General features: G+C 42.6%; 2 protein-coding genes across 2 annotated transcripts; both read right to left on the reverse strand.

Moving 5' to 3' along the window:
* Positions 1-798: 798 nt before the first annotated feature.
* Positions 799-3,543, reverse strand: LOC142425488 (toll-like receptor 11). The gene has a single exon (XM_075530741.1). It carries the CDS (start codon positions 3,541-3,543, stop codon positions 799-801), a length of 2,745 nt encoding a protein of 914 aa, XP_075386856.1.
* A 10,089-nt stretch (positions 3,544-13,632) lies between these two features.
* On the reverse strand, positions 13,633-14,598 carry LOC142425954 (olfactory receptor 11H12-like). Its single transcript, XM_075531421.1, has one exon. The coding sequence runs from the start codon at positions 14,578-14,580 to the stop codon at positions 13,633-13,635; it is 948 nt and encodes a 315-aa protein (XP_075387536.1). The 5' UTR covers positions 14,581-14,598.
* Between the last annotated feature and the right edge of the window lie 4,991 nt (positions 14,599-19,589).

The following is a 19,589-nucleotide window of genomic DNA, read 5'->3' on the forward strand; positions in this document are numbered from 1 at the left end:
ATGGGAATGCATGATTTTTTTCTTTAGGACAGTTCTGGAAAAATAGATCTTATGTGGGTATATTTATAAGATGTTTGCCACATGTTTACTGGTTTTAACTTTAGAGAATATTAAAGTTGTCACTGGCTAGAGATGACTGGACATCAGTAGGGTAGTGGACATGGAACACTGGATTCTGAGTCAGAGGAACTGAGTCCACATTTGAAATTCTTGATATACTGGCTTTGCAGCTTGGTAAATCACTTGACCTTTATATGCTTGGCTCCTCTATATGCAATATGGGATCAAAGTATTGTTCCCACCCACATAATACTGGGAAAATTCCAGAAATTGGCAAAGTTCTTTAAATTTGTTGAGCGGTTGGTGAATTGCATGTTTAGTTTCAACCCAACTCCAGGGCCCTAACAAGTAGCGGCCCTTTCTTCCAGAATAAAGTAGATTATTTACCAAGTCCAAATAAACACACTGCTTTCAACAGAGGGAGAACAAATTCATTTTGAAAAGCCCAGTTGCAATTCTAGAGAGTTTAGCCTTTTTTTCTTAGAGTTTCCTGTGATTGGAGAAGTCTAACAGGTAGTAGACCTTTTATTTGGAATGGCAACCTTGCTTGCCTCGGAGTGCTTTTGAACATATTATGCGGTGGGGATTTGATTTCGTCACTGTATTGTTCTTAGGGAGCAACTGAGCTCGAGCTAAGAATTGCCTATAAAACCCTCTGTGAGTCTGTCCTGCGCGGTGCGAAGTGATCGAGGGATCTGTAGAGCGCTACTTCCGTGTGGCAGAAGGTCCTTACAGTCCCTAATCCTCTCTTTCTTGTACAGCTTTCCTTAGCCTTTTCCGAAGTTTGTTCCAGAAAGCCTCCCAGTCGACACTCCTTTTGGGAAAATCCAAGTAATCCTCCTGCTGGAGCCACCGAGCAAGGCGATGGTAGCCGCATAGCTGCTGCCGATCAATAGGCTCCAGAAAGAGCAGCAGGAGGCGAGCAGTTCCGGGCTTGGCCACCATGTGGTAGGTGGCCAGTCTTAACTCTAGATTGCTCCAGGGACTTCCCAGGGCATGGCGGCTGAGCACACAAAGGGTGGCTCTGCTGCACTCCATACTGGCAGCCATTGCATCCACCCGGTCCTGCCCAACCCCAAAGTCCCTCTCTGGCAGACATAGCCTCAAGCCCTCACCATCTGGGAAAGGCTTTTCCAGGGCAGGAATCAGCTCGGCCAGCACCCAGGCTTGGTCCTGCCCACAATAGGATATAAAAACATCATAGACATACTGGCTTCTGTGGTGCCAGCCACCCATCTTCAACCACCAGGCACGGCATAGGGCAGAGAGATGGTGGAGCCAGGGACAGTTAGGGCTGCCCAGCAGAGCAAAACTGGTCAGCAGAAGCACCAGAGTGAAGCTGGTTAGAAAGCTCTGAAACTCAAGATCTTCTAGGCAGTACGCAGAAAGGAAAGCGAGAAATGGAGTCTGGGAGCAGTCAGAGTCATTCGCCCTACAGATGGAATTCTCTAGCCCATACACAAAGGTGTTTGGGGTCCGTGCTGCCCAAGGTTCTACCCAAGAGTTTTCACACTGGCACTTGAAGATGACATCTGAGAAATAAACATATTGAGGCATCTGGGGCATGAGTTCCTGGAGATTGCGGTGTAGACCCAGAACCCATTCGGAGTTCAGCAGCAGCAACCGGAGCAAGTGAAGGCCCCTGAAACTGGAGACAGAGAGGTCCTCCAAGTTCACGTTGCTCAAAGCCAACACCTCTAATTGAGGCACCTGCATCAGTATCTCCTCCAGTTTCATTTGGCCTGATGGATAGAAGCCAGTCAGATCTCCCAGCTCCAGCACCCGCAGCCTGGGCACCCCCGACAGTTGTACATGCTCTGTCCCCGAAGGATCAGACCAGATGTGCAGGTACTCCAGGAGAGGAAGTTGTGGGAAGAATTGGTAGGTTTGATGGCTAGAGAAAATACCATTGAAGCCTCTCAGGGTGAGGTGATGAAGGGAAGGCAAATGAAATGTGGTGTTTGTTTGAAGTGGAAACACCCAGTGAACTTGTAAGGTAAGGTTCTCTAAGGACAGGAAGGCTTCTCTAAGGGAGAATTTAAACTCCACTCCTTCTGCCCTTATCTGTAAGCTGAGAAGAGTCGAAGGCCAAGGATTGTAGAGTGTGAGGAATTCAGGAGAACCCAGCTGTAGATGGCTCAGCTGCTGGGGACCCTGGAGTAGCCGGCCAGAGAAATTCTCAATATGGGTTCCCAGGAGGTTCAGTGAGGTGAGAGCAGGAAGAGAGGAGAGCCAGCCTGGCTCCAGCACTTTAATTTGGTTCCAGCTCAGATCTAGGGTCTTTAGACACCTCATCCCCAAGAGCATCTCACTGGATAGGTGGAAGATGTTGTTACCACCCAGCCAGAGCTCCTGGAGTTGAGGAAGAGAGAAGAAGGCCTTTGAGGGCAGAGCACTGAGCCAGTTGTGGGAGAGATCTAGCATGCTCAGGTTTGAGCTAACTGGCCCTGCTGGAAGCACTAAGGTTGGGCCCAGATGATTCATGGACAGGTTAAGTCTTTGAAGTTGGGGCAAGGCGCTGAAGAACCTGGTGGGCAGTGCGTGCAGGCTGTTGGCATGGAGGTTGAGGAGCTCCAGGGAGTGGCGGTCTGGGAGGTCGTCATCCTCTATGTTCTGGATTTGGTTCCTCCCAAGGTCGAGTGCGCAAAGCTCAAAGTTTGCCATCACATCGCTGGGCAGCTTTTCGATAGCCGTCCCCACAAGGGAGAGGGAATCCAAGCGAAGCAAGCCCGCGCCTAGGAGCTCTCCTGCGTTTAGTGGGGTGCCCTCTAGTCTCAGAGAATGCAGCTGGAGGCCTTTCAAGGCTCTGCCATCAACTCGCCTGAGCTGTAGGTTGGCAGAGAGGTCCAGCACTTCCAGGAAGGGAGACCATGAACTAGAGCTGCCTATTGGAGAGGAATCAGGTACAAGGCTTGGGAATAATCCTTTCAGTTCTTTCAGGTCTGTCATACAGCTGTGCTGCATGGACAGATGACTCAGACTGAGCGGCAACCGGATGCTGTGGCTAGAATTCAGGCAATAGCCTTCGAACGAAAGGCTTCTGAGGAGTCCAAAGGGCTGGAGAGCATCTGGAGGGAGGAACAGACTTAGGCAACAGGGAGCAGGGTGCTCAAAGAAAAGATGCTGCAGCTGGGTCACTCCTTGAAATGCTCCAGATGTTACCCTGATGGGGCCTAGTTGTAGTCTCAGTAGCTTTAGTATGGGGAAGCGGCCAAAAGCATTAGCTGGTAGGGCCTGCACCGTGCCCTGGAGGCACAGTGCCTCTAATCTACTGGGTAGCGCTGCCAGGGTCTGAGCCAGGTCATTTACATGGGAGCACGATGCAAAAAACTGCAGTCCTGGCGCCAAGGAACAAAATGGGATGTAGGAGGAGATGTTCGAGAACAGGGAGCTATCTGCTACGGTACAACCGGGGGTAGTCCATGCGCAGCCCAAGCTCATCAAGAGAGAGAGGACGGTAAAGGACAGCAAAGGTCTTTTCATCCTTCGTGCTTCTTCTAGGGAAGAAGGAGAAACGAGATAGACGTTAGTCCTATTAAAGTCAACCATCCCCACCCAAGCCCTGTGGGCCAATATAGCACCTTGAGGGGTGTTCTATAACACCCGGATATGCAGTCCTGTGGTTAAGATACAAAGGAGACCCTTGGCTGACTAGAGAACTCAGGTGGTGCCACTCCCGTGAGCTTTCCCTGCACATAGAGAGCCAGTGGAGTTGGAAAAAGAAAGAGGCCAACAAGTAAAGCTTGTGGCTGGGGACAGATGACAGTGGTGACATTTACCAATCCTCCTCCTGGCAGTGGCTGTCAGGTTTTGGAGTTTCTTTTGGAGGGAGCGTTCAGTTTATGAATGGGCTACTTCCCTGACTCTGAAGCAAGTCTACATGTCTTTAAGAAAGCATGGGTGGAATGGAGGGGAAGAATGGTGATGGTGCACACATGAAAAGATCTGAACTTATTCACTCATTTGATCCCCATCACATGATACATGTCTGATTTATTGATGGGGCCCCTGAATGTCAGAGAGACCAAGGGACCAAGGCCCTTGAAGCAGACAGTGACAGAACTGGGCAACCATCCAAGTGTTTGTGCCTGGAACTTGGTTTTCTTTCCGTGGTAGTCATTTTCAGGCAGAACAAGGGAAAAGACTTCAAGTGAATTCTACTGTGGAGTTTACGGAAAATAAAGAGATTCCTGACCTGAAAGTTATTTCACAGAAAAAGGTGCAAAGTAGAGGAAGAAAGCAGGGAAAAGAAAGAGTTGGAAAACAAAGGAAACAGGAAGTCTTGCTATTTTTGTGGTTAGACAACAGAGCTGGAGGATGGAGGTTGTATTATCCTCTCCTCACTGATTTTTTGGTTCCTCTCCTTGGTAAGACCTCTCATTCTCCTTTATAAATTAGGCAATAACCGCATAGCCACTATTTAAATGCCTGAAAAGATGGGTAGAAGCAGGAATCCTGAAATGGCAACTCCCGAATATGTTGTTAGATGCTCCCAATAGGTGAGGACCTCCACACAATAGAACAAAATGCTGCCCGGCACTATGCTATCCCCAGGCTGAGTGCAGAGAGATAGGTGCCAATCAACCGTAAGTGACAGGCATTGCTCACAGGGGAGGGCTTGGAGTTATTCAGTAACTGAATAAGTTAGAGGAGGATTTAGTATTAAAGATGGTGTGTCCCCAATGACTCTCAATTAGCAGGGAGGGATGCACTGGTCTGCTTTATGTTTCCCCCTTGAGTTCACCACGAGGATAGCACATTTGGGCGATCACTACGAAGATGGTGTTGGAAGTACCAAACCCGTTTCTCTGGAGAAACAAGCCCGCAACTGCTATCATTTCCTAGCTCATCTACGTCTCAGACTTTAGAGAGGGGCAGCGGTCTGAAGAGAAGGGCCCAGGAGGCATTATCTACATGACTCAATCTTGTAAACCCATCAACTTCATCATGGCCTTGACTCAATACACCCGCTGATCAAGCCATTGACTTTTGAGTACATGGTGACCCTCTTGGTGCCAGAGCAGAACTGGGCTCCAAAGGGTTCCACGTGGCTGATATTCTGGAAATACAATGCCAGGCACCTTTCTGTGGAGCAGCTTCTAGCTAAGCTCAAACTCTCAACCTTTTGTGTAGCACCTGAGCACAGTAACTGCACCACCTCAGGCTACCACACAACACCTCGTTCCGTTTCCAGGGGTTAGTCCCTTGATTTTTGAAGGACTATTTCTTCTTTTTTTAAAAGCTAATTTAATTGGAAGCTCTTACAACTCTTGTTACCATCCACACATCAATCGTATCAGACATATTACCTATATTACCATTGTTCTTTTCCAGACATTTACTTTCTATTGAGCCCTGGGGATCAGCTGTGCTTCCCTCCTGCGGCCCCCCTCCCCCAGTGGCCCCTTGCTAGATTATAGATTGTTATTGTTTTCACTTCCTTCCCTCTGGTTTCTGTTGTTCATCCCCCTGGAGGAGTGTGTGGGGTTATGTGCCATTCATTGCAACTGGTACCCCCTTCCCCACCAACTCTCCCCCCTTCTCCCCACCCTTTTGGTATTGCTATTCCCATTCATGTTCCTGGCTTGAAGGACTATTTCTTGAGCCCCCTGCAGCCTCTGGCCGTGCAAATAGTATGCTGTGCTATGCTTGAATTTCCCCCTAACTTCTGACATCTAGGAACATTTCTAGTGCTGGATTAGTTATGGCATTCCAGAACAAAGAGATACAGCTACTTTGAGATTCTAGGAATATTGAATAATCCTGAATTGTGGAGTAGGATAAAGGGCCAGATGGTCCTATGGACCCAGGAATTACCAACGTGACTAATGAAGCACCACCTACACTGTCTACAAAGGACAGTGTCTCGTTTGACAGGGTAAGTTCTGGTAAGCCTTACTCTGCTAGGTCCTTCGGTCCTGAATAGCTCGTAGTTAGCTCCTGATTCCTCTGTCGAGATGGCTGGACTCTCTATGTCGTGCCGGACTCCTTTAAAATAATTTAATTTACACCTTCCTCCCCATAAAGTTTCACTGTTTGCTCCACAAAGTCTACCACATCGCGACTGGCATTGGGGCATTTTCTGCTTACCTTTGAGGCGGGAATAAGGAGATCAGTGGCGTGGGGTTAGATGCTCTTTCGCCTTCGATTGTAATAAAGGTGCAAACCGTTTCTGCAGTGATCCTCTCAGTGTGTGTCCTCTCTCAGACCGAGGTAGGAAGTGCCAGAAGGGAGAGGAGAACCTCTTTGTGAAACTTTCAGGCTCTCTTCCACTGTATCTTTCACCTCACATTTAACTTCCCCTTTCATGTTTCCTCTTTTCCCATTTGACTTGGGATTTCCGTTCTCACGACTTCCCTATTGTACCCTCCAGCAGTTTGAAGAACAAGGCCTTCCTTCTCCAATTCCCTGGAGGGGGTTTCTTCCTCTTCAGAACAACAAACTGCACCATGTCCAACATTCCTCTTCCCCACCTCACTTCCACCGGACCCCTGCCAGAGTCTTAACAGTAAGCTCTCCTTTGTAGTGGGCATGGCCTAATTAATCATAGGGACCTTGACTTTCAAACTAAGGGGCAGGAGGAAGAAAATGACAAGTAGACTTAATCTGACCAGACCATTTCCTGTTCCGCACCTCGGCCCCACCACATGCCATGGTCATTTAAACGTTTCTAGGAATGAGGCCATGAAATCAGAGCCATTTAGTATTTTGGGGTTTTGTCATTTAGTATTTTACAGAAAAGAAGGTCTCCTAAGTTTGATTTTTTAATATTTGACTAAAATCTTTCTTGAATATTTTGTTTGCTTTTCTGTCTTTGTTCTGATAGCAAAAATTGCTACACTTTAAGCGGACACATTAAAGCAGTTCTTCTCTCTTTTGTTCCAAGTATTCATTTTTCAAGTACCAGATGAGGCATTTTTTCCTCTGTTTATGGATTGGAGAGAAAAATGCATGTTCCTTCTTCCTTCATATTCATAAGCTGTGACTAAAATCTTAGTCTTCATAAGTTAGCTTCCGTTTTTTGATTATTAATGGTTTTATCTTTCAAAGTCCTGCTACTAACTGTCTTTATTAATGTTTAAGCTAATCTAAATATTTGCTTAAAATGAGTATCAACTCCCTAAAGTGGAATTCCATTGCTATATTCACTTTCTTTTAAAACTTTTATTGTGAGCATCTGTACAAGTTTGCTAGATATAATTGATCAATGGATTATTATAATATCTGTAAGAGCCCCAATAAAATGATCAATTAAAAAAAGTTTTTATTGTGAATCAGGTGAGGGTTTACACAATATGTCATAGCTTTACATTAGATAATTCCTAGATATTTGGATTCAATTCATCATGGCAATGCTCTCCATGCACCATCCCTTTCTCCGGTGCTCCCTGTTTCCATCCCTCACCTTCTTTCCTACCCCTCTGAACTGTCTTGGAAAAATGCTATTGAAATGTTCTTTTTGATGATGAATGAGATGAGATACCACTCCTCTAGAATGTCGCATTCCTGGCATAGAATACTAATAACAAAATGAAAATATTTAAGATTAAAAGCAGCTTAGAGTCTTCAAATTATGGTTTGAAAGACCACACAATTTTAAATATGCAAAAGCCTTAAAATAATGCACCACTCACAACACAAAACTGGATAAAATGCAATTGGATACTGAACCCTCTAAAATATTCGATTGTATATTAAGAGATTTAATTTTTAAACTTTATGCCATTATTATGGGGGTTATTATATCTCAACTCTGTAAAATGATATATGCAAGTTTGCTTTCTTTATATAATGTTATAAGTTGCTATTTTATGTTCAATATATTGGTGGCAGAATGTGCTAGATGTATGCTTAATATTGTCTTTTTGCCCTAGCCTTCCTTCCTAATTTAATTCCATATTGAAACTAAAATGCCCAGTTAGAAAAACCAAACGTCACACCTCTCTTGTAAAAGAGTACATTATGTGGCATATTTCTGTTCAACAAAAAATAGAAATGGAATATAGGCTGGCCTCTTCCTTGTTGCCTGGAACTTCAGCTGCCTTCCTTAAAGATAGGTGACCTGACAGAAACATGAGATCAAAAGAATAGGTACAAAAGCCAGGAGAGTCTAGGTTCCTGAAGACATGTCGGAATTCTGCTTCTCTAGGCTGCCACTGCCATGAACTAATTACCTCTAGATGATTTTAGGTGTGAAAAACCCCATTTCTTTATCTTATATTAACTACTGCTAGCGGGTCTTATATTTTATGCAGTAGAATCAAGTCTAATAGAATATGAGTCTATGTACAGAATGTAAAATACGGAAGCCAGTAGTTCTGGCTTCTTGAAGAGCTCTTGAACTTCTTCCTTGCCTCTTTTCCTCAAGTGGGTATCATGTGGAGAAAAATGAGTTATTTAATAAACATTGTCTATTCAAAGTTATCATTTTGAAGGTGACTCTTAGAAAGTATCCACTTTACTAGGTTTTTTTAACTAGGATGATTTAAAGTCTATATCTGAATAGTGACTTACATTTTATGTTTTTTTCCCCCAAGAGATAGACATTTGAATATGTAATTAAAAGAAAAGAGGGAACTGAGCAGATAGGTGACTTCTTTACTACTTTAGTTATTCTAATTTTCTTTTTATGAAAAAAATGAAAAGCAGTAAGTTGGGGGAAGGAAGACCTGAGCTAGAACACGGTCCTCTTTGGGAAGACGGGTTGGGAACTCTTTTTCTGTGTGGCATTTCCACCCTTTCCCGTTCTTTTCAATCTGTTTCAAGCAGCTTCTCCAAGAACTGCAAACCCAGACTTAGTAAGAGTCCATTCTGGGTGAGATAGAAGCATTCCAAACAAACAAACAAACAAACAAACAACCCACACTTCACATTCACTGCCACTAACGTGATTTCAACTCACAAAGACCCTATTGGACAGAAAAGAACTGCTCCTTTGGGTTTCTGAGGTTGTCAATCTTTTTTCTTTTCTATTCTTTACTTTTTAATGAAAAATCATTTTATTGAGTGCTCTTACAGATCTTATAACAATCCACACATCAATTGTGTCAAGGACCTTTGACATATGTTGCCTTCATCATTTTCAAAATATTTTCTTTCTGCTTGAGCCCTTGGTATCAGCTCCTTTTTTCCCCTCCCTTCTCCACCCTCCCACTAATTTGTATTCATTTTTATAATGGATCTAACCAATTTGTCTTTTCCAAAATATCACTTGCTATTTAAACTACTACAGATCAACTTTATTGCCTTGCTTATATAACAAAGATGTGAAGCTATTTGGATGAAAGAAAAAGTCTCTCAAAAACAGTAAGAACATACTGGGCAGGAGCTTTCCTTAAAGGATGCTGACTAAATTACTTGTGGTTTGATAAATAATTGACCCAGTCATCACGTGAACACTTGAACTATGAGCCACTGATGAACTGCTCTTTATATTTTAATTTTAATTGCAGTGTCAATAGCCTCAGCGGTCAGTGTCCACTGTACTGGACAGACAGAGATATCTTAGTTTTTGCATTTCTTTTTCTTTTCTTTTTATGGGAGCTGAAAGTCTCATTTGTCTCCAGCAGCATGGCTTGAACTGCTGACCTTGCAGTTAGCAGCCCAACATGCCACTAGGGAGCCACATTCAATCTTCTCTTCAAAGTAACACCACATTAAAACATTCTCAAAAAGCTGTGAAAGTGCAGAAACTGTAAGGCTTAGTAAAGACAGTAGCATCATTTTTTCCATATGTGTAAAAAGATGAAAGATACAGTTACGTGTCTTAAAGTTTTGCTCTAAAATTTTTTTCTCTAAATTTTATATCCCTCACCCAATAATTCTTTTCTGATTTTTTATCCTGTGCAAGTTAGATAAAAATCATCATGAAAAGTATGTAAATAACTACAGACCTAAAAGAAGGATGAATAAATTTAAATGACCCATAACACCATTACTTAAAATTTGCATGGAAATGATATAATAATAGTCCTCTGTGGTCTTTTTCACCTAATAACTACTAAACATTTTATGTCTTAAATACTTCTTATAATTAAGCTCCCTTAACTTGAAATAATAAATCTCCAATTAATTTAAAATAATAGAACATACAATGCTTATAAGTCTTCTAACATTCGTTGCTCTTTTACCATATTTGTTTGGGGCACATTCAGCTCTGTGACGGTGTGGTGCTGGAGGTCTTCTGCGGCAGCTGCTGGCGCTTTAGCCCTCGTCCCAGCAGAGGCCTGATGCTACCCGAGAGCACTTACTGAACTTGAAGTCCCTAGAACGGCCTCCTCTACTTACTATCCATGTGACCTCTGAAAAGACACTTGTTTTCTTTGCATTTCATTTATGAATTAAGACTTTATATACTCTATATCACACAATTTTTGTGAGGATGCACTGAGAGAGTATGCTAAAGTATTTTGTGAATGATAAGGAGCTCTAAAAGATAATACGGTGGTATTAATAGTATTTATAATAAGAGATAGTTTAATGAAAATAACATTATTAAAGATAATATTAAGTTGATTAATAATATTATAACATCCATCAATTCAATAATGCTATGTCTCAGGTACTACTCAGGTTTACCTCATTTATTTGTCATAGCCACTAGCTCATTTTATAGTTCGGAAAAATCAAAATGGAAAGGTTCAATAATTAGCACACGTTTCAGAGTGTTGGCCCTTTTCCCCATTGGTAGTCAAGAATGTGGGCTCTTGAGTTAGCCCACCTGATCAGATACGACCTAAACTCTTTGGTTCTCTTTCATCCTCAATAAATTATAGATAACATGTACCAATCTAACTGCTTTGAGTAGTAAATGAAGTAATAAGTGTAGCGGTGTTTATTATTGTTTTGAATAGTTTTAATTAGAGGAAACATGCTAATTTCTTTTAAAATACAACAATATTGTATTTGTTATATAAACAAACTTTATTGTTTGAGGGAATTAATTGCAACTGAGGGAGATTTAAAGCTTAGTCAGTTTAACACAGGCTTAAAGGGAGCCACCCCACCTCCCCCGAAAAAAAAAAAAACAAACCACCAGGACACACAGTAGAAAGTGGAATATATTTTCTCTTTTCATATCCCCTAAGAAAACCACTTACCAGGACCTATTTTACAAAATCATCCTGCTTTAGACACATAACGAACAAACCAAAACATATTGTTGAGAATGAGGAGGGGTGGAGCAGAGATCCAAAGCCCATCTGTAGACAATGGAACAATCTCCTGACAGAGGGACCACAGGGAAGGGATGAGTCATCAGGGTGCAGTAAGCATCCAAATGAACACTCTATATTCCTCTGGTTCCTTGATGCCTCCTCACCCCCCACTCACCCCCATGACCCCAGTGCTTCTCAATTCAAACTAGATCCAAACATGTACACAGGTATATAAAGGGATGGGAGCTCATGACACACATAATCCAGGAAGAGGAGTGGGAATAGTGATATCAGAAGGGGAGGGGGAAGAGGGGGCGAGGAAGGGAGAAAGGGGGCACTCATCGCAATGATTGACACATAACCATGCACCCCTCTATAGGGGAACAAACAACAGAAAACACGGGGGAAGGGAGACAGCGGTCGGTGTGAGATATGAAAATAATAACAATGTATAATCTATCAGGGAGTTTTGAGGGTGGGGGGTGGGGGGGATGAGGAACTGATACTGTTAGATTTGAGCTCCTGGCCAGGAAGGGGTGGTACACCTAGGCGGGTGTTACACCTGGATGGCCCGTCTAGGCCAGGTGAATTCGATTCAGCCAATGGGGTCGACCAGTATCGTCCACCATGCCTCCCAGTGGGCCCCTGCAAAGGGCAGAAGTGTTCTCTGTGGCTCTCTGTCCCAGCAGCTGCTACCCAGTGCAGCACAGCAGGGAGCACTCCCGGAGCCGAGATCCCACACAGTGCGGGGACTCTGTTTGGCTTGAGTTCCATTTGCCGTAAAACCTGAAACTACTTCTAACTCGCATAAAACACATTTGGATCACAAACCAGGCATCTGCATGAATTCTTTCTCACGTGAAGCCAAAGACTAAAGTATCTCTCTCTCACAAGAGGGAAAGATCTAACAACACCCAGGGCTCAACAATAGCCAACAAAAGGATTGGTGGTAGATGGCAGAAGGATATGAGGAGTGTTTAGTAATCTTATCTCTGAATTTGAGTACTGATGCTAAAAGTCAGTGGATCTCAACCTGTGGGTCATGACCCCTTTGGGGGTTGAACCACCCTTTCACAGGGCTCGCCCAATTCATAACAGTAGCAAAATTGCAGATATGAAGTAGCAACAAAAGTAACTTTATGGCTGGGGTGAGGGGTCCCCACACATGAGGAACTGCATGAAAGGGTTCCAGCATTAGGAAGGTTGAGACCCACTGCTATAAGTGGTCATTTTTGTCTCGTAGTGGAATCTCTTTTTTCCTAATTCTCTGCCTTCAAGCTACTTGCAATGAAAACTGTCCTAGGAAGGTTTCCATCTAAACACATGGACGGTCACAACCCATACCATTTAAAAATGATAATTATAAAGCTTTTCATACAAGAAAATAAAATGGACATCATATTAAGTAAAAGTATAGTTAAAGTTAAAGAATTGTGTTAGAGAGCTTGAATTTGGGATGCTGTTTTAGTAACAGTCTTAGTGTAATCATAATATGATTCAGCAAAAATAGCAATGAGAAAATAGCTATGCTTTTATTCAGCAACATATTTTGTCTTCAAGAGAGCCATTTTCCTCTCCAGCTCTTCGGTGGAGATATTTTATTTAGGTGAAAAAGCAAACATCCAAAGTCTTATATTCTAAAATACTTTTCATGGCGCTATATACATGGAATAAAAACCCTTCAGAAGACTAAATGGTGTAATATGAAAACATAGCTGGATGTCATTAGGCTAGAATACCATGCGGTAGAAATTTTGGGTAAATGGCTTTCTAAGGGTCTCTTCATTGGTCATGACCGTACCACCCAAGTAATCGAGTCAATTATATAAAGAATTAGAAAAGAGATAGGGTTTTCTTCGTTTATTTTAGGCAAACAAATGTTACACTTTTATAGATCATTGATTTATAAATTTAAGTTAAGCACAATGTAGGGATTTTTATCATAAATAGGCCATGTGAAAAGTATCAAAAGAAAAAAAAGCACCTAATGGCTCCATAGCTAATACACAGTTGAAGTGTCAAAGAGGAACTCAATGGTTCCACTGGTCAACATAATCTATTTTAGCATTGCAAATTGATCCAAGAATCCCCCAAGTCTAATGTCATCGAGTTTGCTTCAACTCATAAAGATTCTATAAGACAGAGTAGAACTGCCCCTTTGTGTTTCCCGGGATGTAAATCATTATGGGAGCAGGAAGCCTCATGCTTTTCCTATAGACCCACTGGTGGAACTGAACTGCCAAACGCCCCAAAACTAGGGCTCCTAAGGATCTCATAGATGAGGAAGTCAATAAAGTAGTGAAATCAGTATCAATAGATACAATATGATTATTTCAAACATTGGAGAATCAGGGAATTCTGATAATTTATTGCAAGACTATACTGAGCTAATCATGGAGGAATCCAGTAGTCTGTACTACCTTGCACTAGAAAGCCCCACAACTTTCCTCAAGGCTGCTTTCATGTCCTTATTCAGGAGGCTGTAGACGAGAGGGTTGAAGAGTGGGGTCACCATAGCATAGAACAGTGTTGCAACTTTCTGCATCCCAGCAGAATGCCCGAGTCCTGGGCTCACATACATGACCATCAGAGAGCCATAGAAGAGTGATACCACGGCCAAATGAGATCCACATGTTGAGAAGGCTTTACATCTTCCAGTGGCTGAAGGTACACGAAACACAGCTACTAGGACAAGAGTATAAGATCCAAGGATGATGAAGAAGTTACCAAAGATAACTAAGGAGGTGAGAGTATAGCAAAGCAATTGGATCCTTGGTGCAGAAGTACATGCCAATGCAAACAGTGGTCCTGGATCACACACAACATGGTCAATGATGTTTGGGCCACAGAAGGGCATCTGAGACATGAGAACAATGGGGATCAGGAACCACAGAAACCCACAAACCCAGCATACACTGACTAGTTTAGCACAGAGATACCCAGTCATGATATTAGGGTAGTGTAAGGGGCAACAGATAGCAAGGTACCGATCAAAAGCCATGGCTGCCAAAAGGAAGCATTCAGATATGCCCAAAGAGAAAAAGAAATAGAATTGGAGGAAGCAACCAGCAAAGGAAATAGTTTTTGTCTCTGAGAGAAAGTTGACCAGCATCTTGGGGACTGTCGAAGAGACATACCAGATCTCTAGGAAGGAGAAATTCCCCAGGAATATGTATATGGGTGTGTGAAGTCTCTGGTCACACCACACTGCACAGAGAATAGCACTGTTTCCTGTTATGGTCATAACGTAGGCTGTGGTAAAGAGGGAGAATAAGAGGCTCTGGATCTGCCACTCAAAGGAGAAGCCTAGGAGTATAAATTCACTCACAGAAGCAAAACTGGAATCCTGCTTGGAGACATTCATTGGGTCAGTACTCTGCAAATCAAGAGAAACATTATTGTCAATGTGATGTTTTAAAATGTGTTCATTGTTTAAGAATCGAGAGAAGGAAGGAGGATCAAGGGCATGTCATTTGTAGAAAAGGACCATCTATTAAAAACATAATTTAGTCCATCCTTTCTTGACCATACACCCTGCTTCTGGACAGAAACCAACTTTTGCCTACTTCTGAGCCTCACTCTTGCTACATGGCCATGAAAGAAAGAAGCAAAGTTAAACTCATTTTGTAAGCATGTTGGTTTGGGTCAGGGATGATCTATGATAATTTCTGGCTAAGACTAAGCACAAAATTAGCACTTAAACATATTAGCTACTTACTTAAACCCATCTTATCATGTAACAGATCCAGGGAAGGAGTTTTAGGTTCAATATGACTATGTGCATCTCAGTTAGAGGTCTTGCTTATGTCCTATAAAGATGCAAAGGAGGCAGATATGTCTTGGAGTAAAGTGGCATTCCTTTAAAGTAAAACCGCTTGTTGTTGCCATCAGCATCATACAAATGTAATAGCATACATTACTTACCAACACTGACCAGGAAGGATGTGATGTGGCAATACTTCTGTTGATTACCATGGTCTTAACGCTTATATTTAATCTTCCACGTTTAAAGACAAGTTAAAAAGGAAAGATAAGTAATTAGCTTCTTTACTTTTTAACATTGCACTTGTTCTCTAAATATTCAGGATTTATTTTCCTGATGTGCTAGTGCAAAATGAAACAAAATGCACATGACTGAATCTGGGTAATGGAAGTTCAATCATTTTAAAGTCATGAGTACATGCCCTGCATTTCCCATCTCATCAAATAGATATGGGGTAACAGGCATGGGCATTTGGTGAGCTTTTTGGTGTGCGTTTGGTAATATTTAGCGATATAAATTCCAGAAACTCTGAGTACTTAGGTTCTGAGTACAAACACAGAATTTTCAAAAAGATGTCTCCCTCCAACCTACAGTCTACTCCTCTGCTCTGGGCTGTCGTTTGAAATGGCAAGGTGAAAGCTATTTGTGCTTCATCCAGTAACTTGTATGTCTATATAAAATATCCTAAATTAGGAGCATTATGAAGCCCTCATTAAGAAATTATGCAATGAAAGGAGGTTGGCACATGGATGTCAAGATCCTAACAATGCTTAAAAGATGCTCAGGATCAAATCCCTGAAGGAGCTGTTTGAGGCATCTTATGGCTTCTGTCTCCAGCCAAGTAGAGCTTTATTACTGCACAACAGTTAAGCACATTATTTCTCCATCACATATCCACCTGGGACTTGACTTCTCCAACCTACAGATCTATACATGTTTAATGATTTCATGTTCTCTGAGGAATAAGGGTCAAAGCGACTTTTTGTGGCAAGATTGTTTGCAATAAGTTCAATGCTATCCCGATCCAAATACCATCATCTTTCTCCAAAGAATTGGAAAAACTGATTACCAACTTCATATAGAGAGGGAAGAAACTCAGAGTTAGCAGTGAACTCCTGAAGAAGAAGGACAAAGTTGGAGAGCTTGCTTTAGGTATTGGTCTAATGATAGATATTGAAACCAATGCAAAAAGACTGAAAACCTAGAACAAAATCATCAGCATACAGACAACTGATCTTCAATGAGGGCCCCCAAAATATCAAATGGAAAGCGGATGCCATCTTCTATAAGTGGTGCTGGATAAAATGTATATCTACCCTCAGAAAAATGAAGCAAGACCCTTACCCCACTCCATGCACAAGAAGAAATTCAAGTGGATCACAGACCTAGAGGTAAACTCCCAAACTATTAGGACCATCAATGTGGGAATTTTGACAAAGTCCCCTGAGAACTTTGACTCAGGAAATACATAGGCTATCAGAAATAAGAAAGGACACAAACACAGAGGAGGCACAAATCAACACATGGGGTAAAATCTAAAGTACTCTACTAATGTAAAGCAAGAAAAAAAATTGCCCACTGAGGACGATGGCAAGGGACCTGAAGAGAAGTTTTTCAAGGGCAGAATTCCAAATGGTCAAACAACAAATGAGAAAATCTTACAGATCCAATGTTCCTACCCCTGAGAAATACAAATTAAAACAACTCTGAGATACCACCAACACCCTCAAAGATAGCTCAATTCAATATATCAGAAAGTAACAAGTGTTGGAGGGGCTATGGAGAGATAGGAACTCTTATCCACTGCTAGTGGACCTGTAAGTATGTACAGCCACTATGGAAATCGATTTGGCGATATCTCAAACAGATGGTAATTGAGCTACCATATGACCCAGCAATCCCGCTATGGGCACGTACCCAGAAGAGACAAGAGACAAAGTACAACCAAACATCTGTGCTCCAGTGTTCATCACAGCACAGTTCCCAATTGAAAAGAGTTGGAAACAACCCAAGTTTCTATCAACGGATCAATGGATTAAGAATCAGTGTTACATACATACAATGCAGTACTATGCATTCCTAAAAAGCTGTGATGAACTCATGAATCACATTGCTGCATGGAAAGCACTGGAGGAAATTCTTCTAAGTGAAGTAAACCAAGCACAAAAAGACAAGTACAAAATGAGTCTACTGAGGTAGGCAAAAAAAGAAAGAAAGCAAAAAGGGACATATGGGAAAAGGTACTATATAAATGCATTCCCGGGGTTTGGTCCAGGTACTAAGGTAGGTGCCAAACCCAATGCAGGGATAGCTATGGCAGCCAACTAATGCAGAGGGAAAAAGAGAGAGGGACAGTGCTAGTGGGGGAACTGGGCACTAACCAACCACCCGTCATGCCAAGACATGGATGCAGCATACAGGCATGAAGCAGGGATACAATAGAGGGGTCTGCAGTGTGACCCCAATCCCAATTAGGTGGGAACCCTCTATACCCCACCCCAGAGGGATGCACTTCAGAGGACTGCACTGAACCTGCAACTCAGTGGGGTACATCTGATCAGGGATCAAGTGAAGAGGGAAGGAGAGAGTGGAACACACCCCAACCAATCAAGCCCTGTGGACAACATTCCAGTTCACAGCATCCAATGCACAGAGAGGATCACAGGGCAGACCCCGTTATGAGACAGGACGGCATCCCTCACTGCCAGCGCTAAGGGAGACAGCACTGGAGACCTGGTGTGGGAGATGTGCCCGATGCAACCCCATCGCATCACTTTCAAATAGGGTGCACAACAGAGCAGCAAGGGGAGCAAAGCAATGCAGTCCCCCAGTAATGCCAAGGTGGGCTTTTGGGCCAGGCCATGGCACCTCAGCAGACTCTACTGGAAAGCACTCATAAAGGTCAGTGGACAGACCTGCAAGTGTTTGAGGACTTTTCAGTGTTTGGTTTTTCTTTGTTTGTTTTGTTGTATTAGCTGTTGTTGATTTATTTTATTGGGGGGTGTATGTGTTTCTTTGCTCTGTTTTTGCATGGATTATTGTCTATGCATTTGTCTCGGGTCAAGATAAGCGGTATGAACAATTTGGAGACCAGAACAATTGGACCGACAATTCCAGGGGCACACGGGATAGGCGTAGGTTGTGGAAAAGGAGGAAGATGGCATCAAATGCAGGGACAAGGGAAGAATAAATTATCTAAAATTGATAATGAGGAGAGCATAGGAAACTTGGGGGGGCTTGATCAAGGGAAATGTAGCAGAGAGGAATAACCAAAACTTTAAGGAAGACAGAACATGATAGTGGGACAGGAGGAAAGTAATAGGAAATAGAGGAAAGAACTGGGAGGCAAAGAATATTTATAGAGGTCTAAATACAGGCATATATATATATATATATGTAAATACATTTATATATAATGACAGGGGAGTAGATCTATGTACATATATTTTTATAAAGTATTACGGCAGCAGATGGACATAGGGTCTCCAGTGAAGTACTCCCTTAGTGCAAGAACAGTGTATTCTACTAACACTGCACTCTGTGATGTTCACCCTCCCTGACAGGATTGCTGGACACGAAATGGGTGCATAAGCAAAAGTGGTGAAAACTAATGGTTCCCAGCTACCAAAAGATAAAGCATGTGGAGTCTTAAGAGTTTGAAGATAAACAAGCAGCCTCTAATTGAGAAACAATCATGCCCACATGGAAATATCATACCAGCCTGTGTGATCATGAGGTGTCCATGGGATCAGGTAACAGGCATCAAAAACTCTAAACAAAACAAACAAATAAAAACATGTCAATGGGAATGAGGCGGAGGGCAGAGTGGAGACCCAAAGCCCTCGTCAGAAGGACCACAAGGAATAGATGAGCCAGTCAGGGTGCAGTGAAGCACTGATGGGACACATAACGTTCCTCTAGTTCTTTAATGCTTCCACCCTACCCACTATCATGTCCCCAATTCTATCATACAAATCTGGCTAGACCAGAACACATGTAGTGGTGCAGATAAGGGGTGGCTCCATGGGGAATCCAGAACGGATAAACCCCTCAGGACCAATAAGGGGATCAATGATACTAGGAGAATAAGGGAAGGGGGGCAGGAAAGGGAAGGAATCACAGTGATTGACATATGGTCCCCCTCTCAGGGGGACAGACCACAGAAAAGTAGGTGAAAGGAGACAGCAGTCGGTTAAGACATGAAAAAATATTTATAAATTATAAAGGGGATTTGGAGACGGCAGTGTGTGTGGGAGGGTGGAGAAAATTGAGCTGATACCAAGGGCTCAAGTAGAAAGAAAATGTTTTGAAAAGGATGATGACAACATAGGTACAGATGTGTTTGACACCAGGGATGTATGTATGGATTGTGATAAGGGGTGTAAGAGCCCCCAATAAAATAAATACTAAAAAGAAAAAAGGTCCATATGCAAGAAAAAGAGAATAGTTTCACAGTGACTCCATAAGGAGATCAAATTTCCCGATGCTGCATTCCAATCTAAGGTCAGCGCTAAGGTCCACTCACAGTGTTCTTTGTCTGACATCTGCCTGCTGACGGCCCAGTCCAATGACACTGAGGATTCACCAGAGCCTCCTCCCATGTAGGGAAT

This window comes from Tenrec ecaudatus, chromosome 14 (assembly GCF_050624435.1).
Source record: "Tenrec ecaudatus isolate mTenEca1 chromosome 14, mTenEca1.hap1, whole genome shotgun sequence".
In the NCBI taxonomy this organism is placed as follows: Eukaryota; Metazoa; Chordata; class Mammalia; order Afrosoricida; family Tenrecidae; genus Tenrec; species Tenrec ecaudatus.